The sequence below is a fragment of the Petromyzon marinus genome, chromosome 23 (assembly GCF_048934315.1).
Source record: "Petromyzon marinus isolate PM22_M1 ecotype Great Lakes invasive population chromosome 23, UKy_Petmar_22M1.pri1.0, whole genome shotgun sequence".
In the NCBI taxonomy this organism is placed as follows: domain Eukaryota; kingdom Metazoa; phylum Chordata; class Hyperoartia; order Petromyzontiformes; family Petromyzontidae; genus Petromyzon; species Petromyzon marinus.
The window spans coordinates 5,368,628-5,390,557 of NC_133689.1; the positions used below are offsets into that span (position 1 = coordinate 5,368,628).

Here is a 21,930-nt window from a genome sequence, read left to right on the forward strand (position 1 = left end):
AACGTTACAACGTACAAACAGGACAACATTGGAGGTCAAGAGACATCTGGACCACCCTGCAGAATCCGCCTCTGGTTTTGGGTTTCCCATAGGTCAACTCAGCCTCAAATACAGTCGCTTAAAACTCGTCAACGCCAAAATCAATCGCGCGTGGTTCTAGCTCGGTGCGTCCATCCCTCGACCGTATGTGGCGCTTGTGTTGCTAACAATACGTGCTCGCAGACGATCTTTAATCGTGCCTAGTCTGATGGATGTGACCGCATGGCTCCTGGACGAAGGGAAACGAGAGGGCAGTGTTTGTTAACTGCTGCATCTCGCCAGGCCGCCGAGTGATTGCGTGATTGCGTGTGCTATAATTAAACGACCCGGGATGATTCAGAATAAACTGTCCAATTAAGCCAATTTGTAATCGCTGTAGCACGCACACACAACGCCCACAAGTAACGATGGTTCGTGCGTGTAGCCACGTGCACACGGTTGCAGCAAGGTAGGTACAGGCACCTCCGATTAGCACGGTTGGCTCCGTACGGTGCGAAAGAAGTTCAACATACATCATCATCATCGCGATCCCATGGGCAGATAAGCCCGTTAGGTGTCCACTGCACATTAGGTCATTTGTTTTTACTTTCCTCTCTGCCTTGTTCCAATATGGCACAAGTAGTGGCCACGTCTTTCTGGCACCATACACAGGTCGCAATATAAAGCAAATTGTTCGCTGTAATAAAATAAAACGCACGTTACGCTTGTCAAGATATCCCGATGAATCTATAAATCTAAATCAGCTCAAGCCTCCCGTAAATCACGTGACTTGTGTGGCTACCACCATTCTGTATCCCTCCCGTCTCCCCGCCTCCCTCTGTGAAAACAGACGCTGCTTCTGCTCGATCCTCCCACTATTCATTCCCGTCTTGTGCTCCGACATCTTCACCGGGTCATTCCTTCCCCTCCCCTTCCTGTCCTTGGCGACCAGACGCTCCTACTTTGTTCCTGCTGCTCATCGCTTGACATTTTGGGCCTCTGGGCCATTGCTCAGCAACCGTGATTAAACAAATGCAACAAAAAATACTTGCTTGGTATGCAGTTCTCTATGCGTTGTAGCAGTGCTCTCTGTCGGTGGAATTCACTGTAGCCATCTTGCTCGCTGGTGAACGTATGTTTCGATGATGCATTAGTGCCCTATTTACATCCTGGGTTACAAAAAAACGTGGGAAGAGCCGTTTAAATCAGCCCCCTATGTGACGCGCAGTTTTTAGTTCGTGTATTGGGTAAAGGCAGCCATATTGAAATCCAATATGGCCGCCATTATTTGTCCTTGGCTTCCTCTGAGCCAGATTAATTTGAGGAGAGTAACCATTCTGGGCACGGTAAATGCCAGGCATAATTGATAAAATTACAAAACTTACATCACATTTACACGTAACACCTTGCACTTAAAATCTAACGCATACATTTAATTACCACCGAATAACATAATCAGCCAAACTAAATCGTTTTGTTTTATTTAATATTTACCATTAACACTTCGAACATCACTAAAGTTCAATCCGAGTCAACGTCACCATGAACCAGAGGTGGTTCACGGGACGTGGAAGGTTAAAGGGATTTGTTTAAAGAAAAACATTTACAGCAATTTATTTGGAAAACTTGATTTTGATCGATTCGGTCTGGGGCAGCGAGTTCCCCGATTGTGTCAGCCCCCCACTTGATCCACTACTGATACCCTTACACACATTTTTTCTCTCCAAAATTCAACAGGTTTGATGAATGAAATATCCAAGTATACGCATTTTTCAAATAAATGAAATGTATTTAACTTTGCAAGCGTAACGAATGAAGTTTTGATTTAGTGAACGCCTTTCACTCGCCGTTTAAGGACAACTCTTCTAAACTGTCATTCGAGAGCAAAAGGTGAGTGAAAGATTACGGGAAGCAAGCGGTGACCCAGGCTCTTGGTCGCCCGGTGTGGATGATTGCAGATTGCCACGTCCGTCCGCTCATAGATTAATTAGCACATGGACAGTGTTCATCCCAGACGTTTTTCATTTATAATTTTATTCTGCAAATTCTGGCTCACCCGTGCCTGCCGTTAAGAGGTTTACTGTACAGGAGCTAGCATTTCCCTTCGACTCGCAGCTTCATTGGCACGCGAACAGCGTTCATGCCAGAAGTATTTTTTGTTACTTTTTCATACCCACAATTCTGGCTGCCGGGTGTCCACCTCAGAGACGCTTCACTGTATATTAATCTAGCGTCCTGCCAACGTGTAACACTTTGTGTCACAAAGCGTACAATTGTGTCATAAATCTGGCTCACTCCACTGCGTTATTTGGTAGAAGTCAGGGGTCAGGGATGTTGCAGATCATCGGCAGCTTTATGGGAGGGTGGTAATGGGGCTTGTTGACCCCTTCTAACCTGGTGTAGGCCAATCAATTTCAAAGACAATGCGTATATTATCAGAGCATGTTTGTTTGCATATTCATAAGAAAAGGGTCAAACCTATTATTATTTTTCATACCCTTCTAACCTCTTGGCAGACTCGGGGGGGGAGGGCAAGTGATATATTGTATCCCACACGCCCCCTCACCCCCCACATAAACCTCCCTGTCGACAGGGAGGTACAAGTGAATTTCCATTAAATAGTAAGAGGTATTCATTAACACAGACTTCATACTGTTAACATATTGCCTATAATACATTAACAATCCAATCTAATAATTCACGTTTTTTTTTGCATTACATCGCTATACGTACGTACGTTGAACTTCTTTCACAACGTACATAGCCAACCATGCCAAACGGAGGTGCTGAAAGTCCTCACCAATTCGGTGTCAATCATGAGGGTTGTTTAATCATACTTCACCACGCTGGTCAGTGTTGGTAGGTCACCACAGCGGGTTCAGAAATCACTCGCCACTGATATTGGCCTCAGCTGGCAATCGAGCACAGGTCATTGGGGCTCACAGTGTAAAAAAAAACACTAATGTCAGCTTTCTAGTCCCCTCCAGAACATTAGAATTTGTAATCACTCGGTCACGATCATCTGTACGTATGTATGTTGATCTGCCTTCGGCACCGTAGGTAGCCAACCGTGTAAATCGGAGATGACGGAAAATTGGGGCATAGCAGCCTTTTATTTGACGACTAAGACATTTCCACCACGGCATGTAGACTGGAGTCATGATCGGTCAGAAGTCACGGTAGCCTTAGGTGAAAACAGAACTCATCGACGGGAGAAGGGAAGTAGATGACACGATAGTCAGATATGTATACAGCTCAATTTCCAATACGTCCCATGGATTCAATCTATTCCGGATGCCCATCAGCAGATACGCCCGCGAAATAGCCTCTGCACAACGTCGGAGCGGCTAAGGTTACGCAGGGGTGTGAATTTAAGCCACGTGAGTCAGAGATGTTAATGCAAGACCTCTTGAAGTTGTGTATTATACGATATCTCGTCTTGTGAGCAACCTTGAACGGGAGTGCCGTTTGATCTCTCCACTCGAAACGTCGCCTGTTATTATTATATATATTTTTAGCATTTTAATACAATATTGACACATGCGTTGACGCTTTTTGTTTTTTTGTGCTCCTCTGCCACTGCCAATGGAGTATCATGAAGAAAAAAAGTGTTTCATTTTGGTACTGGATACAGCGTGGGATAGTTGCCCAGCTATCTTATCTAACTTTATATTTATAGAGCGCCTTTATAATTCTCAACCGCCCCTACTTGTAAGGCTTAACGGAAACAGGGTATATTCATTGACCGAAATTTCCATGAGCAGACCGTTGTTACACTTGCTAGAAAATGAAAAACCGGTTGTCTCCGTGAAGGCGATACACACACACCTGGCGTATTGTTTTTTAAACTCACCGGGGTCTAAAAAGCAAGCTTTATTTTCTTCAAGAACTTTGGCACGGTGAAGATTTTACCAACCCAAAATAGGGATACCAATTTTCCGTGGCCCATGGGATAGATAAAAGTGATGTTGGTCTCAGGAAGCGGGCCGAGAGTCACGTGCTGATATAATAAGCACTGCCAGTGCCAATGGAGAGGCACGTTGAATTATTTGGGGGGAAACATGAACCTTGACATGACTCACAATATGTTGTGTACATGACAGTTATCTATATATAAATATGCCTTATATATTTAGTCCAGTTCATGCCATTTCGTCCCATCAGGATATTGAACAAGAAACCGCACGCAATGTATTTTAATGTTTATGGAATACATTTAATTGGATCTTAAAACAACAATAAATCATGCAATGTCAACAGCATTCGGAGCAACATTTTCGGAAATGAACATTGCTGACCGAGCAAACTTAACATTCGTTGTGTTTTGCATGTTTAAAGAACAACACGAGTAACAACGTGTATGTATTTCCAAACACTGGCATTCAAACATACGTAACTCATGTTCAAGACACACACACACACGTGTGCACCGCGTGTAATATTATGGGTGGTCAACAACGGTGCCATAAATCGGACGTGAAAATGTGGACCCACAATTGCTACATATTATATATATGTCGTTCGATTGTTTAATGTTAACAACAAAATTCAAGGATTACTCAACGGTGGCAGCTATACAGAAATAAATAGAGATCCCACCAACAGCCTCGTCATGCAAACCAACAAAATCATTTCTGATTCAACCGCATTAATTGATCAAACCAAGCAGTTCTCGCTGAAAGCTTCTGCTGCCAGGCCACCAAGATTATACGGCTTACCAAAAATACATAAAGTAGATACACCCCATCGTCCCATCGTCTCTACTATCAACTCCCCCAACTACAAACTGGCTCGTTTTCTGTCTGATATCCTGCGGCCTTTCACTGGAAAAACCACCTCTGCGGTAAAAAAAAGTCTACTCACCAGGTAACGACAATCAAGGGTATTTCCCTGTCCCCAGACGACCTGCTTGTCAGTTTTGATGTAGTTTCCTTATTCACCAAGGCTCCTGTACCTGACACCATCGCAATCATTGAAGACTTGGTTCATCAAGGACTAAACACTGAGGTACCCCCCCTGGTGAGACACTGTTTAACCAATACATACTTCACTTGGAATGGAACTTTCTACAAACAAACGGAGGGCACCCCAATGGGCTCCCCCCTATATCCGGTTGTAGCCAACATTTTCATGGAGAATTTTGGGACTGACGCCATCCAGACTGCCACTCTGCGCCCAACCTTATGTAAGAGGTACGTGGATGACACTTTTGTCATCTGGCCACATGGCCGGCCTGCTCTAGACCAATTCCTCGACCACATCAATTCCATACACCCAGCAATCAGATTTATCATGGAAGTCGAAAAAGATGGCAAGCTACCTTTTTTGGATGTCCTAATGAAAAAGAGACCTGATGGTTCAATGAGCCACTCTGTCTACAGGAAAGATACCCATACGGATGCTTACCTGAAACCGGATTCCCACCACCATCCATCCCAGAAGAATTCCCTCATCAAGACTCTGCACCATAGAGCCCAATGCATATCCGACCAAGAACACATAGCCAGTGAACTCAAGCATGTACACCAAGCTCTTAAGGCTAATGGTTACTCCGACTACACAATCCGCAAAGCTATCACTCCAACCATGAAGAAGGACCCTCTTGAGGAGCCATTCAAAACCATCACTTTACCCTACATTGTGGGGATCACAAAAAAGATCTCCAAAATCATGAATAAACACAAGATCCAGGTCCGATTCAACACATTACATAAAATCCGTGATCTGGTTCCGTTTGTAAAAGATGTGATTCCGGACATACAGTACCCTGGCGTTTAAAAACTAAGTTGCCTCTGTGGTAGTAGTTACATTGGAGAAACCAAACGACATGTCTCGGACCGTATTCGTGAACACAAAGCAGACCTAAAACACGATAGGACCAACACCTCGGCCGTGGCAGATCACTGTTATAATTCAGTAGGCTCACATGACATTGACTTCTCCAAGACAGAGGTTCTCTGCAAGCCATCTGGCTACCATGAGAGATTCGTTCATGAGGCTATCCACATATACAAACACAGAGACAATTTCAACCGAGAAGATGGATTCTGGCTTAGCAATCATTGGAAGGATTTGATAAACCATTTTGGATCTTAATTGATTGTTCACGCTTACGGTGGCTTTCAGACCGCATCCATTATTTTCGTCTCCCCCCTCCTCTTTTCTGAACATAGATGGACTCGTCCATATGAATAACTGCCAAATCGCTCTCCGTGGTGCTAACGTTAAAAAAGCCACTTTTTTTAAATTTTCTTGCTGTGGTTTTCACACCTGATGATGATTGCTTGTGTTGCAGTCGAAACGTCGTGAGAATTTTATTGTTTTATATTTCTATTATTTTATTGTTTCCCTTCTACGTGACTTTACCGAAAGAACCAATAATATAATGTTAAACTGTTAAATAAACCGGCGATCAGCAAAAGAGTGAGGCGGCTCCCGGCCGCGAGGTTGCGATTTCAAATCCTGGTTGGGGGCTGTCTCAGCCCATCATCGCTCCAGGGTCGATAAAATATTTACCACTTTGTAGGAATGTCCTGTGGATATACTCACCCCTGCCATATGAATGTGGAATTTCCACCACTGGCTCTGCGCTGTATACAGGAGATGAGCACCAATGCGTATTTGAGCAGGAATCACTTTTTAAAGTTAAATGAGGTTTGCAATGGTTATTGCACCGCATTATGAACCCAGCGCCCCTGCCACGGCTAACATCAGTGGCGCGTGATATCCGAACCGCTCCTGGCCACTTCCTAACCCCTTCCACCAACCCATTCTGACCAACCTTATAAAGTATGAATCAGACTTCCCCCGATGACCGAAATGAAATGGGAAGGCTTACCTTCAGCAGTGGATTCACAAAGGGCCGTACATCACAAATCAAAATTAATGTGAAACTATCGCCGTCCAGTGGAGTGATACAAGCGTAAGGTGCAGCCAAGCGACTGCTGGCTCACGCCACTGCTGGTGGAAAGGCCTCTCGACAAGAGGGAGCTCAAGAGGGCTCCTCTAGATGGACTTTGGCCAACAAATCCAAGCTCTGGATGTGGTGCGGGTACCCACGTTTTACCCTATCACACGTGACCTGCCAGTCTACTGAACGGCGGTGAACCAATTTACACCCCTGCGTGGACAGCTATGGGGGGGGAGGTGCAAAATTTAGGAAACTTGCCCTCCATTTTGATTTAAAGCTTTCGTGACTGCAGGGATTCATATTCTTGGTTCTTTCGGTAAAGTCACGTAGAAGGGAAACAATAAAATACAATAAAAATATAAAACAATAAAATTCTCACGACGTTTCGACTGCAACACAAGCAATCATCATCAGGTGTGAAAACCACAGCAAATTATCTTGCTGTGGTTTTCACACCTAATGATGATTGCTCGTGTTGCAGTCGAAACGTCGTGAGAATTGTATTGTTTATTCTGCTGGGTGGACAGAATGCTGTGGTTTTCACACCTAATGATGATTGCTCGTGTTGCAGTCGAAACGTCGTGAGAATTGTATTGTTTTATATTTATATATATTTTTACAATTCTTTTATTGTTTCCCTTCTACGTGACTTTACCGAAAGAACCAAGCATATACATTGCCCCCCATTGTTTCAACTGTCACGACAGGGGAAATTGAGTCGAACCAGCGAGCCCGTGACTGCGTGTCCAGCACGCTGGCAACCCCGTTCCGCCACGACGGCGGCATCCTCGCGTAGCCATGCAGCCGGCAATCGCGTAAAGAACACGTTTGTAATCAGCACTCGGCACAGACATTCATTACGATGCTCACATTGTCTTTGTGCTCGCCTGTTGTGTATCAACGACGTTGCCATCATTTTTTTTTATTTTTACACTAAGTAATTCTACGAACGCATTATATTCTGCTGGGTGGACAGAATGATGTGTTCTATGAATGATTTATTCAAACACGTTAGTCCCAGCACCCTGCTTATAACGACAGAGCACCAAATGTCGTACGTGGGATGAGCCATTCACCAAACATCCGCTAAAAAAATGATGTTGCTGTTGTTTGAAAGGGCGTGAGCTGAATGTGTTAATGGCCACCACCTCACTGCCATCGCAAAGCATTCAATTGTTTGGATAAGGCGATTAGAGAGAGAGAGATAGTGGGATCGCACGCCATTCGTATATTCTACCCGTAGCGGCAACTGGACGACAACCGTGCACATGGCCAGCGTGATGAGAGAGGCACCAAGGGATCACCGAAACTAGTCTTGGGTGGGCAGAGACCAGATTACAGATTTACCGCAAACAGTAAGTAGAATGGAAAGTGAAACACCTCTGCTCAGCGTATAAAAACCAACACGACATTTCCATTCCGAGATGCCCCGTTAATCCAGGCTCAACGGCTTTGGCCATGTTATGACATTACATAATTCATGCGTAAACATGGGGCGTATATAAGCAGGCGCGTACAATATAAATGGGCAAAGTGTCCTATGGAATGCTACCATCAGTTATCGCAGTTTTTCTCCCTTATTGACTTTGGGTTTGGGGGGTTTGGGGGGGGGGCAAGTGACGTCATAATCGTAGCCGTAATGACGGTCGATGCCGACCCGCCCACACTGGACGTCTGTGAAAATTGAGCTTCATAGCTCATCGGATTCCTCCTGGAGTTTAAATAAAGATTCTGATAGTTGAAGCGTTTGAGATAGGCAGCAGCACAACGTGAAATCCATCACGCGCATATCGCCAGCGGCACATCGCCATTTGGAACCCATTCTGTGGCCCCCTAGACCCACTGAGCCTTACATGAGTACAATTTAACAGGGGAGGGCGGGAGGGAGGTCTAAGTCCCTCCAGCACCCACAGACAAAGATCTCCTGTATAGCCTTAACAGACGTTTGGGGCAAGTGCTGTTAGTGAGTATCTATGAAGACGGGCACGGCACACGAGGGGGTGGGGTTGCCAGCACCACGCCCGGTCGCCTTTGTCTGCCAAGTGGCGATGTTTACACATCGTACAAGGTACTCATTTGAGGCTGAGTCGACCTTGGAGAGGCCGGTTCAGATAAATATGACTGGTGGTGGCCGTGAGCTGGAATCGAACTCGGCTTTCCCGGGTTCGCAGCGCAGCACATTAAGCACCCCACTAGCAGTCCCAGACAAAGGATCCCCCCTGCGAGCCGTAACAAGCACTTAGGGCAAGTGATGTTAGCGAGCACCTGTTGAGGTCTGCACGGTGCACAAGAGGAGTCATTGAGTAGTACGAGGTAATCACATAAGGCCGAGTGAACCCGTGGCGAGAGACCCAGGCCAGATTCCGATAGCGCTTGCCACCGACGCTCCACCATGGTCGGGAATCTAACTCGAGTGGTCGGCCTCGCAGTGCGGTGCGCGAACCGCCGCCTTGTCAGCGCTCCCCGTGGGAAAATAACGCACGAGCTCGAGCAGGTAGGGGCACGTGCGAGGAAGCGGACGGGCGCACACACACGTGTACACGTGTACACGTGTGTGTGTGCGCGTGTGTGCACGCGTGTGTGTGCGCCGCGCGCGCTCCCTAGGTCGCCTTTTCTTCATAGCGGCAGTACAGATGTGCCCCCCCCCCCCCCTCCACCAAGAGCACGGCTCAATATAGCCCGTCACTGTAATGCAGGCTGTAGTGCATGGCAGCGAGCTGGGGGCGCGGCGCGTGACCTTCACAGCTTCACACGGACGGCGCGATCGCAGCGCGGGCTCGAGGCCGGCGCGAGGTGCGATGGGAAAACCTGCCCGTGAAAGCGGGCGATTCGTGGTCAGGTAAATAAAAAAAGAACACGTGTAATAAACATTGAAATGAGCGGAGCTGACCGTTGCTACGACGCAGGCCCCCTTGCATTCCGGCGACGCGGAGGTGGGGTTGGCGGATCACGACGAGGCTTTTGCTGTAGGAGGCAGTGCCGAAAAAAATTGGGAATCCCAGATATTGTCGACGAGGGCTGTGGGGTGGCTAGAAGATGGCAATGCAAGCGGTGGCTTCTTGAGTCTGTGTGACGATTTGAGCGATATTCCGTCGCGTGCATAGGCTTTCTCCGGGACACTCCAGGTTCCTCCGATATGCGAATCACTGTGGGGCAATTGGCCAAACATTCCCAATGCAGGACCTTCATGGAAAATACTACAGTCTGAGACTCAGGCTTTCCTGGGTAAATAAATGACGTTATTTATTTAACTGTTTAGTCCACAAAATAATTGTCCAAATGTCCCGGTGCAGTATCCTATTGAAAAAGAGCATTCAGATTCAGTCAAAACTCCCGATAAATAAAAAAAAACAACTCTAATCTCTGAAATGCGGCTGCCTGTATTCATACCGAAGATCTCATTGGCGCTGGCTCAGCGCTCAGACATGGACATTACGATTATCAGGGTGACGCAGTGGTAACACTTGTAACCTCAGAGCATGAAGGACCTGGGTTCGAAGCCTTCTGCGTGGAGTTTGTGTGGTCTCCCTCCTGCTCTCCGTGAGCTTTTGGTCTGGGTTCTCCGCTATCCACCCGAAGCGAAACGCACACAATGCCATTGACGTTAGCCAAACGTCCCCAACGCAGCGATGAAACCAGTCTTCCGACTCGGTGTGGCTTTCCTGTGTGAATAAGTAATAGCAACTATTGGATTATAAGGATCATTTTGCAAGCCATGGTGGCGTAACTTTCGAGTGTGCAAACCGGTACAATTGTACCTGGGGCCCACGGTAGTCGGAGTGGGGCCCCCCATGTGCATGGAGGATGATCCACGCACGCACCTTGCCAACCACGCCGCGTCACTTGCATGCCACGCGCCGTTTTCCATACAAGGTATTTATCAATTAAAAGAATAAACGGTTTGCACGTGTGCCAATGTTACCAGTTGCAGCCAGTCTCATTAGCAGCAGCAGCATTATTATTAGCATCGCTGCTTCATTCCTCGGTGCTTGCTCCACTCTACGGCAGCCAAAAGTGGCTCCATTCCAGTCCGGCGGACGCTAATTTTTTTTTTCGCTTTGCCTCTTAACGCGTTGCCCTGTGGGGGTCCCGTCCGGGCGAGGGGGCGCCCGGGCGGGACCCCCACAGGGCAACGCGTGAAAGATGGGGCTGCTCCATCATAATCGTCTTTAAAAGAGCATCATCATCATTACCATCAGCAGTGCATCGCCGCCGTGATCATTAACATCAGTAACACATCATTCACATCAGCAGTGCATCACTGTCATTAATATCAGTACATAATCATGAATATGATCAGTACATGATTATCATTAACATCAGTAGTATATCATTAGCATCAGCAGCGCATCGTCATTAACGTCCGCAGTAGTTCCAACTTCATCATCCACTACCTTTGATGATTATTTTATATTGCAGATGATGACGATGGACCTGCTGTTTATGTTGTTGATGATGAACTGTAGATTATTATTACGGAGCTGCTGCTGCTGTTAAAGATAACAGTGGAGATAAATAGTAGATTATTTTAATTGAGCTGTTGCTATTAAAGATAAAGAAAGAGGTGCTGCTGATGATAATGACGGTGAAAGTGATTCTGAATATCTGTCGTTGATCGCGATGACAATTATGACAGAGCTGCTGTCGATAATAATAATTATGAATTATGGACCTGTTAATAACGGCGATGATGATGATGATCTGGCAGAGCTGCTGCTGCTGCTACTGCCCTGGCGACTACACACTCGTGCTGCCCATATCTCTCATCCACCAGTGCGCAACAGACAAACGCCGCTCCTCCTGCTTCACGTGTCACGCGACACGCGTTGCTCCTCGCCCCGCTGTTGGCAGGCCGAGGTCCTCAATCTTGGGCGCTGGATGCGACTGCTGCCATCCCTTCCACAGTCGGTCTCTGCAGAGACAAAGATCCGCCCCCCCCCCCCCACGCGTGACCAGACTGTTGGGGCAAGTGCTGTTAGCGAGCAACTCTATCAAGGCCGGCACGGCATGCGACTGACTCTATTAGCGTTAGCCATGGAGTGGAGATGGGTTTAGGGAATCGTGTCTTGTAGATGAAGGCAACGTGATTGGTTCCTTGCGTTATCACACGACATACACACACACACAACAAGGACAAAGATCCCCCCTATAGCCAGACCAGGCTGTTGGGGCAAGTGCTGTTAGCGAGCACCTCTCTGAAGGCCGGCACGGCATGCGAGCGGGTGGGTGGCCAGCACCACGGCCAGCCACATTTGCCTCCCGAGTAGCGATGTTTACACATCGCACCAGGTACAAATCTGAGGCTGATTCGACCTAGGGGAGACCCATGACCGGTCCAAGCTAATCGTCACTGGTGTTGGCCCTGAGCCAATACAGTTTAAAGACAAAGGCATGAATATACAACAGCAATGTAAAATCAGTGTTTCTGTACAATAGTGAAAGTTAGAGAACCACCAAGATAGACGTGAACTCCCTAGCAACCTTCCACAACAACCGCCTGAGGGAAATCTGTCGCATCTTCTGGCCAGACAACACTTCAAACCGGGACCTGTAACATCGAGACCAATTGAAGATGCACAACGCAGGACATAACAGAGAGAAGACTCGGACACGTGCTGAGAATGGAACCCGAGTCCATAGGGCAAACTGCCCTACGGTGGACACCACGAGGGGAAAGACCCCGGGACAGGCAGAGGACCACCTGCTGACGCAACATTTAAAACCAACTAAAGACCACGTGGCAGGCAGAAGATCACCTGCTGACGCAACATTTAAAACCAACTAAAGACCACGTGGCAGGCAGAAGATCACCTGCTGACGCAACATTTAAAACCAACTAAAGACCACGTGACAGGCAGAAGATCACCTGCTGACGCAACATTTAAAACCAACTAAAGACCACGTGACAGGCAGAAGATCACCTGCTCACGCAACATTTAAAACCAACTAAAGACCACGTGGCAGGCAGAAGATCACCTGCTCACGCAACATTTAAAACCAACTAAAGACCACGTGGCAGGCAATCGAGGAGAGCGGAGCGGCCGGCACCCACTCCTTCTCCTCCTGTTGATTCCTCTTCCTGGGAGGGGCCGCGCCCGTTAGGCTATCTTCAAATCGTCCACGGGAACCCCGGGGAACCCGTTCCCACCCCGCCTGGAGGTCCTGCGATGAGAACCCGTTCGAAGCCCGTCTATTTTAAATGACCCTCCTCCAGCGTCCTATTTATCCCAATGCCGTTTGCCGGTGGTCGCATGCACGAGCCGGATTGTGTTACCGGTTGAACTGGGTCCTTCATGTGCTCGTGGGTAGTGACACGCTTATGGGTGTTGGGTGGTGGACATTGCCTGGGGGTTGGGTTGGTTATTGTGTGTTCGCGGAATTTTTAAAAGTTTTTTGGAAAATGTTCTTCTGTAAGTGTGCATATTGTTCTTGTGGACGGTTGTTGTTGGTTTTATTGTTATATTGGAAATTGTGGTTGGAGGCAGATCGTTTTGTTAATTAAGGTATAATGGTCAGCTGGGATGGCTTAGTTTTATAAGGTGGGGGGGGGGGGGGGGTGATGTAATGGGTCACTACGGCGCCTAGCGCCAGTTATTGATAGATAGGGGAACTGGGATTGGAGTAGCCCTCTCTGCCAGCAGGGTATGCCCTGTCATGGAAAAGTGTCCCTATGGGGCATGGTTCTGGTCGCTGGCAAAGAGGGGGCATCTGAGGATGAAGCAGCCCGGTTAGCTGGAAATGGCACGTGATAGGACAGGGTAAAGATGTGGGCCAAAGGTTACAGAAGGGACGCGTGGTGTATGGCCCAGAATCTTCTTGCAAGTTCCAAAAGGGGGCGTGGCCGAGGGCGGAGCCAGGCCACGCTGGGGGGCATGAAAGGGAGGTTCCGGGGTCCCATCGGGGCTGTCTGCTGGAATGGAACCCGCCGTGTTACGTCTACTTCTCGGTCTCCGGCAGTGTGCCGACTGACCTGACCCGTTTATATAGTTACCCCGTGGTGGTTACCGGTTATGTAGTTACCCCGTGGTGGTTACTGGTTATGTAGTTACCCCGTGGTGGTTACCGGTTATGTAGTTACCCCGTGGTGGTTACCGGTTATGTAGCTGTCCCGTCGTGGTTACCGGTTATGTAGCTGTCCCGTGGTGGTTACTGGTTATGTAGTTACCCCGTTGTGGTCGTCGACTAAACGTGTTGCCTCCTGAATGTGTGTGTCTCTCAAGGTGAACCCACTACACAATGAGCAATCCATTGAGGAATTTAAAAACATGTTTCCCCCCCCCTCCTCCCCCACCGGTCATGAATGACTGCACGCGAAAACCCGCTCCCATTGAATGAGTGTTTCTGTTTCTCCCCTTATTTGGGCAGTTTTTTTCGTCCACTTTTAGACGATACAAAATATATCAGTTTGACTTCTGTGCGAAGAACGTGTCACTGCAGCGGCACATGCAGTGAAGTTTAAAATGTAGATTTTGTCGAATCAGGGGAGAAGTGAAGACCCAGACAAGGTCACATTCGCAAAAGTCACCTGGGGCATTAGTCTGCCAGAGGTGTGTGCTGTGTAATCCACAATTGAGTACTCTGCGAGTACATTTTTCATTGGGTAAATCAAAAGCGCAAGACCTCTCGGCACGGATAAAAGGGTTATTTTAAAGTGATCTCCAAAATAGTTCTGTGGTACCTTGCTTTCACAGTGCCCTGCGGGAGTTCTGAATGGGCACACACACCGTCTCATTACAGGACGGCGAGAGGACAATTGAACCATAATTGTGCAAACGACTAGATTAAAGTTAAAAAAGCAGTTTCACTCCAGTACAATGTGCTCCTGCGAATTAACTGCCAGCTTGGCAGAGTATGTACGTTGAACTTCTTCAGCACCATACGTAGCCAACTGTGCTCATTGGAGGTGCGGGAGAAGAAATACGAACTAAACACAAACGACAGTTCTCAAGAAGTGAGTTCTCCATTTAGATTCAAAAGTGCGCATCTCCAATGGCTTCCTAACGCAGTAGGAGGAGCACCTATCCACCCACTCTGCGTGTAAGCAGCGTGGAGTTGCCTCTTTCTCTATTGTAATCATGTGTATTTAAACAGCAGCGTCATTCGTGCCGACTGAATCCCGCAACGCTGCACAATTCACATCACAGGGAGGTGCGTTTCGATCAAGATGTCTTCGGCGAGTTAATGCGCATTCGTATAAGTAGGAAGAAAACCTGAGCACCCGGAGAAAACCCACACATGTGAGGGGGTAACACTACAAAAAAAACACGCACACAGATGTAACAGATGGAGATTAGTCCACACGTTGGCGTGCTGCCCCCTCCTGGCAAGCCAGGGCATGTCACCTCCTTCACACGATTTTGTGCGATTCGCCAACCCTCGCCTCCGCACCGCTGGACCGGAGGCCACGTGTGCAGCCACCACCTTCCAGGGTGTTGGATGAGAATGGCAAAACAATGTACAAGGGTAGCAGCTTGAGTCACTTACAGCAGATTCGGGCTTGGGTGTCTCAAAAACCTCCTCCATGTCCTCTGCTCCCACAGCCTGCGACAGTGACGATGAAGAACAGTGTTCACAATCACCGGCGGTTTGGTGGGTTCTTACTTAGAAGGACACGACTGAAGGAAACAAGCACGTTAATTGTATTAAACCATGAAAACCATTGGTGGCAGCCACATGAGTCGGATATCACAGGTGGGTGAGTGATTGAGGGGGTGATTAAGTTGGCGAGAAAGTGGGTGAGTGAGCAGGTGAGCCATCGAGTTAGTAAGCGAGTGAGCGAGCGGGCGAGTGGGCGGGTGAGTAAGTGAGCAGGCGTGTGAGTGAACTCGTTAGTAAGTGAGCGAGCGGATTAGTGAGTGGGCCAGTGAGTGAGTGGGTGAGTGAGTGAGCGAGCGGGTGAGTGAGTGGGTGCGTGAGTGAGCAAGTGGGTGGGTGAGTAAGTGAGCAGGTGAGTGAGTGAATTGGTTAGTAAGTGAGCGAGCGGGTTAGTGAGTGGGCCAGTCAGTGAATGGGTTAGTGAGTGAGCGAGCGGGTGAGTGAGCGGGTGAGTGAGTGAGCAAGTGGGTGGGTGAGTAAGTGAGCAGGTGAGTGTGTGAATTGGTTAGTAAGTGAGCGAGCGGGTCAGTGAGCGAGCGGGTTAGTGAGTGAGTGGGCCAGTGAGTGAGTGGGTTAGTGATTGAGCGAGCGGGTGAGTGAGTGGGTTAGTGAGCGAACAGGTGAAAGTGAGTGATCGAGCGAGTAGGTAGGTGAGTATATGAAAATTGTGGGTGCCGTAATCTCGGTGTGTGGGATGCTCAGGGCACCGTGGTACAGCAATATATTATTAAATATTTCTGTGTGGAAGCTTTGGCTGTTGCCCCTTGTAGCGCATCAGTTTTCTCTGGTTTTCTCTCTCGCAAGCCAAACACTCATTCGTGTAATTGGCCAAACATCCCAATGCAGGATGATACTGGAAAAAAGAGCATCCAGACTTAATGCGGCTTTTCTGGATAAAGTGCCACTATTAAAGTTAACACAGTGGCAACATTGTTGCAATTATCGTTACTGTCATTCCCGTCGACCCTTGCCAGAGTTTGAACTCATGCACTAACATTTGGGGGGGATGCGGCGCTTGCTTAATCTCCTCCTGGAGCTGCAACACTCGCCAGCCACCGCCCTCGTTATTATTATTATTCACGGCATTAACCTTACACGGCATCCCCAAATTTGCTCCTCCCTGCGCTTGCTATTTTAATGTCTCTTAGAACCGGGGACAGCGTGGAGGGTCCCAATTGTCGTCATTTCGGCTGTCACACCAACACCGGGGGCTGAGCTACGCACATCCACGGCGCGCGTGTCGTGAGTGTGTCGTGAGTGTGTCGTGAGTGTGTCGTGAGTGTGTCGTGAGTGTGTTGTGAACGTGTTGTGAACGTGTCGTGAACGTGTCGTGAGTGTGTCGTGAGTGTGTCGTGAGTGTGTCGTGAGTGTGTCGTGAGTGTGTCGTGAGTGTGTTGTGAACGTGTTGTGAACGTGTCGTGAACGTGTCGTGAGTGTGTCGTGAGTGTGTCGTGTGTCGTGAACGTGTCGTGAGTGTGTCGTGAGTGTGTCGTGAGTGTGTCGTGAACGTGTCGTGAGTGTGTCGTGAGTGTGTCGTGAGTGTGTCGTGAACGTGTCGTGAGTGTGTCGTGAGTGTGTCGTGAGTGTGTCGTGAGTGTGTCGTGAGTGTGTCGTGAACGTGTCGTGAGCGTGTCGTGAGTGTGTCGTGAGCGTGTTGTGAACGTGTCGTGAGTGTGTCGTGAACGCGTCGTGCGGAGCGTCCTAAAGGTGAGAGGCTGCAACGTCGGGACGCCGTTGCAGAACAATTGGCGGACACGGGCGTTCTGGGTAAAGGAGGCATATTCATTTTTACCCATAAATTAGGTTTGTTTTGGGGTTAGATTGCATAAATATGAAAGTGTCATTAAACCCGCCACCACCCGGCATAGCCAATTAGTAAGGTTGGTCACGTAAACAAAACATGCCGATTAGTTACTAGCAAAGAACACCGGTATGTTGGAGAGAAAATCCACAACATTTACAATCATTTTCCCGTAGAGAGAGAGGGAAAGAGACAGGCGGTGAATAGCTTAGGACAATTATTATTATTACATTATTTGTTTACCCAGAAAAGCTTCACCGAGTCTCAAGACTCTTTTCAGGAAGGTCCTGGCAAGTTTTATTTCCTCCCCGCAGTAGGCAGTGACACTGCCACGTGTAATCCCAATCGAGTAATTTGCACTCAGTAATTTAGAGTATTTGGCTGCTATATACATTTCCACGTGATAAGCCACTTCGTAGAGCTACCATTTGTGGTCAGGTCGCTTCTAAAAAGAGCTACATAGCTCAGTGGGCCTTGCCTGGTAAAATAAATAAAAAAATATTGTTTAGTTTGTTGATAATATATCGGCATTTGGGTGTTCTACTGACACTGGTCACAATGTCTGCGTTCTTTAGCTATGGGTGGAAACCACGGAGCCCGGAGGAAACCCACGCAGAACAACAGGGGGAGGATAAAACCGCCACACAGAAAGGCGAACTCAAGGCTCCTCTTGCTGCGAGGCACGAGTGTTCTACGTACGTAGAACTTATTTTTGCACAGTACGTAGCCAAACGTGCTAACCGGCAGTGCGGGTAGAGGGCACAACAAGCTAAATACAAACGAGCACTTCTAAATAAATGAGTGTTACCCACCGCGCCACAACACTGCCGCCCACATAGCCGGGCGAAGGGAGTTCCCGACTGTGGGAGCAGCAGAAGAGAAGGAGGGACCGCCCAGCTGAGCGAAGTTTGACTTGGGGATGGCGGTGCGGGACACATCTACAGCTCTTGGGCTACTCGATGCCTGCAGGCGCAATTTCGGCACCATGGCGTCGCCTCCGAACGTCAATCCCAAGGGCACACGAGACACCCGCTGACTCGGCGAGCAGCTCAATAAAAGCCACTCTCCTCCAGCAAACAATTATACAGAATGCCAAATGCGCAGTTGCAATGGCCCTCAGGCCCAGAGGTCGTCCGTTTGTCCTTCCGACCACACGCTTCGATCACCACCGAAGGGTCCCTCATCAAGAAATGTAACATTCACTGGATTATAATCGCTCACCTCTAAGCCTATTTTTCATAGACGATCTACCGAAAGCCATTGCTCGTGTTTTTTTCTTGTTGGTGTTTTCATGAGTTTTCTCTCGCGTCCATACTGTGCCTGCGGTGAGCTCTGCGAATGTCAAAGGTCAATAAATCGTCTACTGCTGCTGCCACTGCCGCTACCTACCGCTGCACCGCTGCTCGTATGGATGGTGGCGGCTGATTGGATCAGTGTGTGGTGGTGGTGGGTGGGGGGTGGAACAGTGGCGGTAGTGGCAGCGATTGAATGGGAGACTAATGCTGCCAAATTGTCACTGGCCACCCGGCACACGAAAGAAATCGACAAAACGACGTGATGAATTCCAGCCATTCTCAATCCACAAACGGTCGAAGGCCTCCTCCCCTGACTCTCCGTCGGGCGCGGAGGTTGGCCAGTTGGTGATGGGTGATGGGGAGGAGGGCAGGGACCGCTTCTCGTACCACTCGTCACTGATGTTAGCCGCGGCCGGGATGCCAACTCGGGCCGCCGGGTTAACGGCGTAGGGCGATAACTGCTGTGTCAACGATCCACCCTGCCTCATGCACAAAGTTATACTAAATCACTGTGGCTCCCCTAAAAGCCCACTGTTAAATTGTTAATTACGTTTGTAAAAAAAATGTTTTTCCTCTGTCATATTACCGGAATGGATAAGAGTGCATATTGCGAGCTATAAAGGTCTCTGATGGTGCCTTGTCCTTGTACTGTCCGCCTTTTGGCGTTCTCTGGTCTGGCACTGATGAGACTAGACCATAAAGGAGGATGTCTCTGATGTAGGACAATCAGTTTCAAAGACAATGTCCATATATTATCAGAGCGTGTTTGTTTGCATGTTCATCACAAGTACAATTAGATGCCTTGCAAAAGGTATCTATTTTGGTGTTTGAACATCTTACCACTTGTTGTTATTGCCAGAAAGGGTAAAACCTATTCTTATTGTTCATATCTTGTTTATCCTGTTTGCATTAAGTTCTGGCGTGGATGTTGTGTCAACGGTTTGTTATTTTTTTTGCTGTTGTAAGTTTGCAGACAACCACCCTGTAACATTCTATAACTGCCGCCACTACCAACGGTGTGGGCTGTGGTCTATGAATCTCTATGTAACTACATGGATCACTATGGAACTCTATCGATCTCCATGTAACTATGGATCTCTATGTAACTCTATCGATCACTATGGAACTCTATCGATCTCCATGTAACTCTATGGATCTCTATGGAACTCTATCGATCTCCATGTAACTCTATGGGTCACTATGCAATTATATCGATCTCCATGTAACTCTATGGATCTCTATGTAACTCTATCAATCTCCATGTAACTCTATGGATCTCTATGTAACTCTATCGATCTCTATGTAACTCTGGATCCCTATGTAACTATATCGATCTTCATGTAACTCTATGGATCACTATGTGACTATCGATCTGCATGTAACTCTATGTATCACTACGTAACTCTATCGATCTCCATGTAACTCAATGGATCACGATGTGATCCTATCGATCTCCATGTAACTCTATGGATATCTATGTAACTATCGATCTCCATGTAACTCTATGGATCTCTCTGTAACGCTATCGATTTCCATGTAACTCTATGGATCTCAACAATGTAACTCTATCGATCTCCATGTAATGCTATGGATCCCTATGTAACTCTATCGATTTCCATGTAACTCTATGGATCCTATGCAACTCTATGGATTTCCATGTAACTCTATGGATCTCTATGTAACTATAGATAACCGCAATGTCCTGTAACTGCCACCACTGCCGATTGTCTTGTAGCCGTAGTCGTCCGAATAACAGAGCTCCTTTGCTCAATGGGGCCTTACCAACTGAAATAATAAAGTCAGAGTGTGTGTGTGTGTGTAAAATATCGTATTTTCTCAAATTCTTGAATGAAATAACCAACTCAGAAGTTACCCTGAGAAAGTCTCGAGATTCAAGGAGGCTCTATCGTCGGATGATGCCGCGCCGGGAGAGTGAATCGCACCGGCGCTCTCTGGATCAGCGGGTCCAGCGTGCGGACTGTTACACCGTGGCAGCTGCCACCAGGCTTGGCACGGGGTGCAAATATTTTATTTACGATGAGACAGAAGGACCGCCCTTACCTTTGCTCTTTAGAATCGTTGTCCTCTTTCAATCCTGCAACAACAACAACAAAGGGTAACATCTTCAGGGAATAAAAAAAAAATGACAAACGCAGCTTTTATTCCACAAAAAAAAGCTCGGATTTGGCAATGCAGGCGGTGTTTGCGGCGGCAGGGTCTGCAAATGTTGCCCGTCGCCGGGAGTGGATGCGTGGACGTGTAATTAGGTCCCACGGGGCGCTCAGTGATTTATAGCGACGGGCGCAGCGGCTGGCGAGACAACATTTTCGTTGCGGCCAGGAGTTTTGAAATTCTCTGGGTCGGGGAAGGACGCCGGATGAGGAATAACGAGATTGGGGCACCGCATTGCTCCAACATCTCAACACGCTTGCCAACACAATCTCATCTCAATCTTTGACAAAAGACAAATAGTTCACTACTTTAGCCCACCGGTGTGTTCAAGAGTGAATCCACAACATTTACAGTTTGAGTAGTACGACGTTTCAATGGTAATTACATCCAGCATCATCGGGCAATGCGCCAGAATGGTAAAGCCCTCGCTTGCTCCCGGTCTTAAAAAGAGCAGCAGGGTGACGTCATCATTTAACTCATTTCAGGTGCAGTGATTTGAGGCGGGGGGGGGGGGGGGGGGGGGTATTGTAATTATATAATCGATTGGTAATCAGTCAATGGTTATGATTAGAAATGAGTTGTAGATTAGTAATTAGTTGTAATGTGTGTTATTGTGATTATATGCTACGTTAGTAATCAGTTAATTAGTATGTGTTTCCCCTATGAGGAATTGTAATATGTATTATTTAATAATACGCTTCTAGGCCGCACTAGCGAAACGTCGTACTGAAAAAACTGTAAATGTTGTGGATTCACTCCTCAACACACCGGTGGGCTAAAGTAGTGAACTATTTGTCTGTTGTCAATGTGACACTTTTTTTTGCTGATTGGCCGTGTCGGGTGGTGGAGGGTTACGACACATTTATAAATAACGCGATCTAACCCAAAAACGTTTATTATGAATAATATTGGTCGCAAAAGCCTACGTGTTAAACTGATATTTATGTTTTGATTTAAAGCTTTCGTGACTGCAGTAAAACATATTCTTAGCTCTTTAGGTAAATCTTCTTTGGTTCTTTCGGTAAAGTCACGTAGAATGAGAATAAAATAATAAATTGATAAAATAAAAGAACACAATAATATTCTCACGACGTTTCGGCCACAACACAAGCGGCCTTCATCAGGTGAAGGGACGAGAC

The 21,930-nt window shown here is 47.5% G+C and overlaps 1 protein-coding gene across 3 annotated transcripts in view; it reads right to left on the reverse strand.

Annotated features, from left to right (window-relative positions):
- LOC116945221 (extracellular sulfatase Sulf-1-like) overlaps window positions 1-21,930 on the reverse strand; it is a 371,767-nt gene that overhangs the window by 309,645 nt on the left and 40,192 nt on the right. For 2 of the 3 annotated variants that reach the window (XM_032959522.2, XM_032959523.2), the window contains exons 17-19: window positions 20,681-20,714; window positions 15,413-15,469; window positions 4,213-11,840 (exon numbers count right to left, since the gene is read on the reverse strand). The exons of the other annotated variant lie outside the window; for it this stretch is intronic. In XM_032959522.2, the coding sequence (XP_032815413.2) occupies window positions 11,741-11,840; window positions 15,413-15,469; window positions 20,681-20,714 (191 nt within the window). In that variant the 3' untranslated portion in view covers window positions 4,213-11,740. Of the gene's footprint in view, window positions 1-4,212; window positions 11,841-15,412; window positions 15,470-20,680; window positions 20,715-21,930 lie in introns of those variants that run through there. 3 annotated transcript variants of the gene reach the window in all.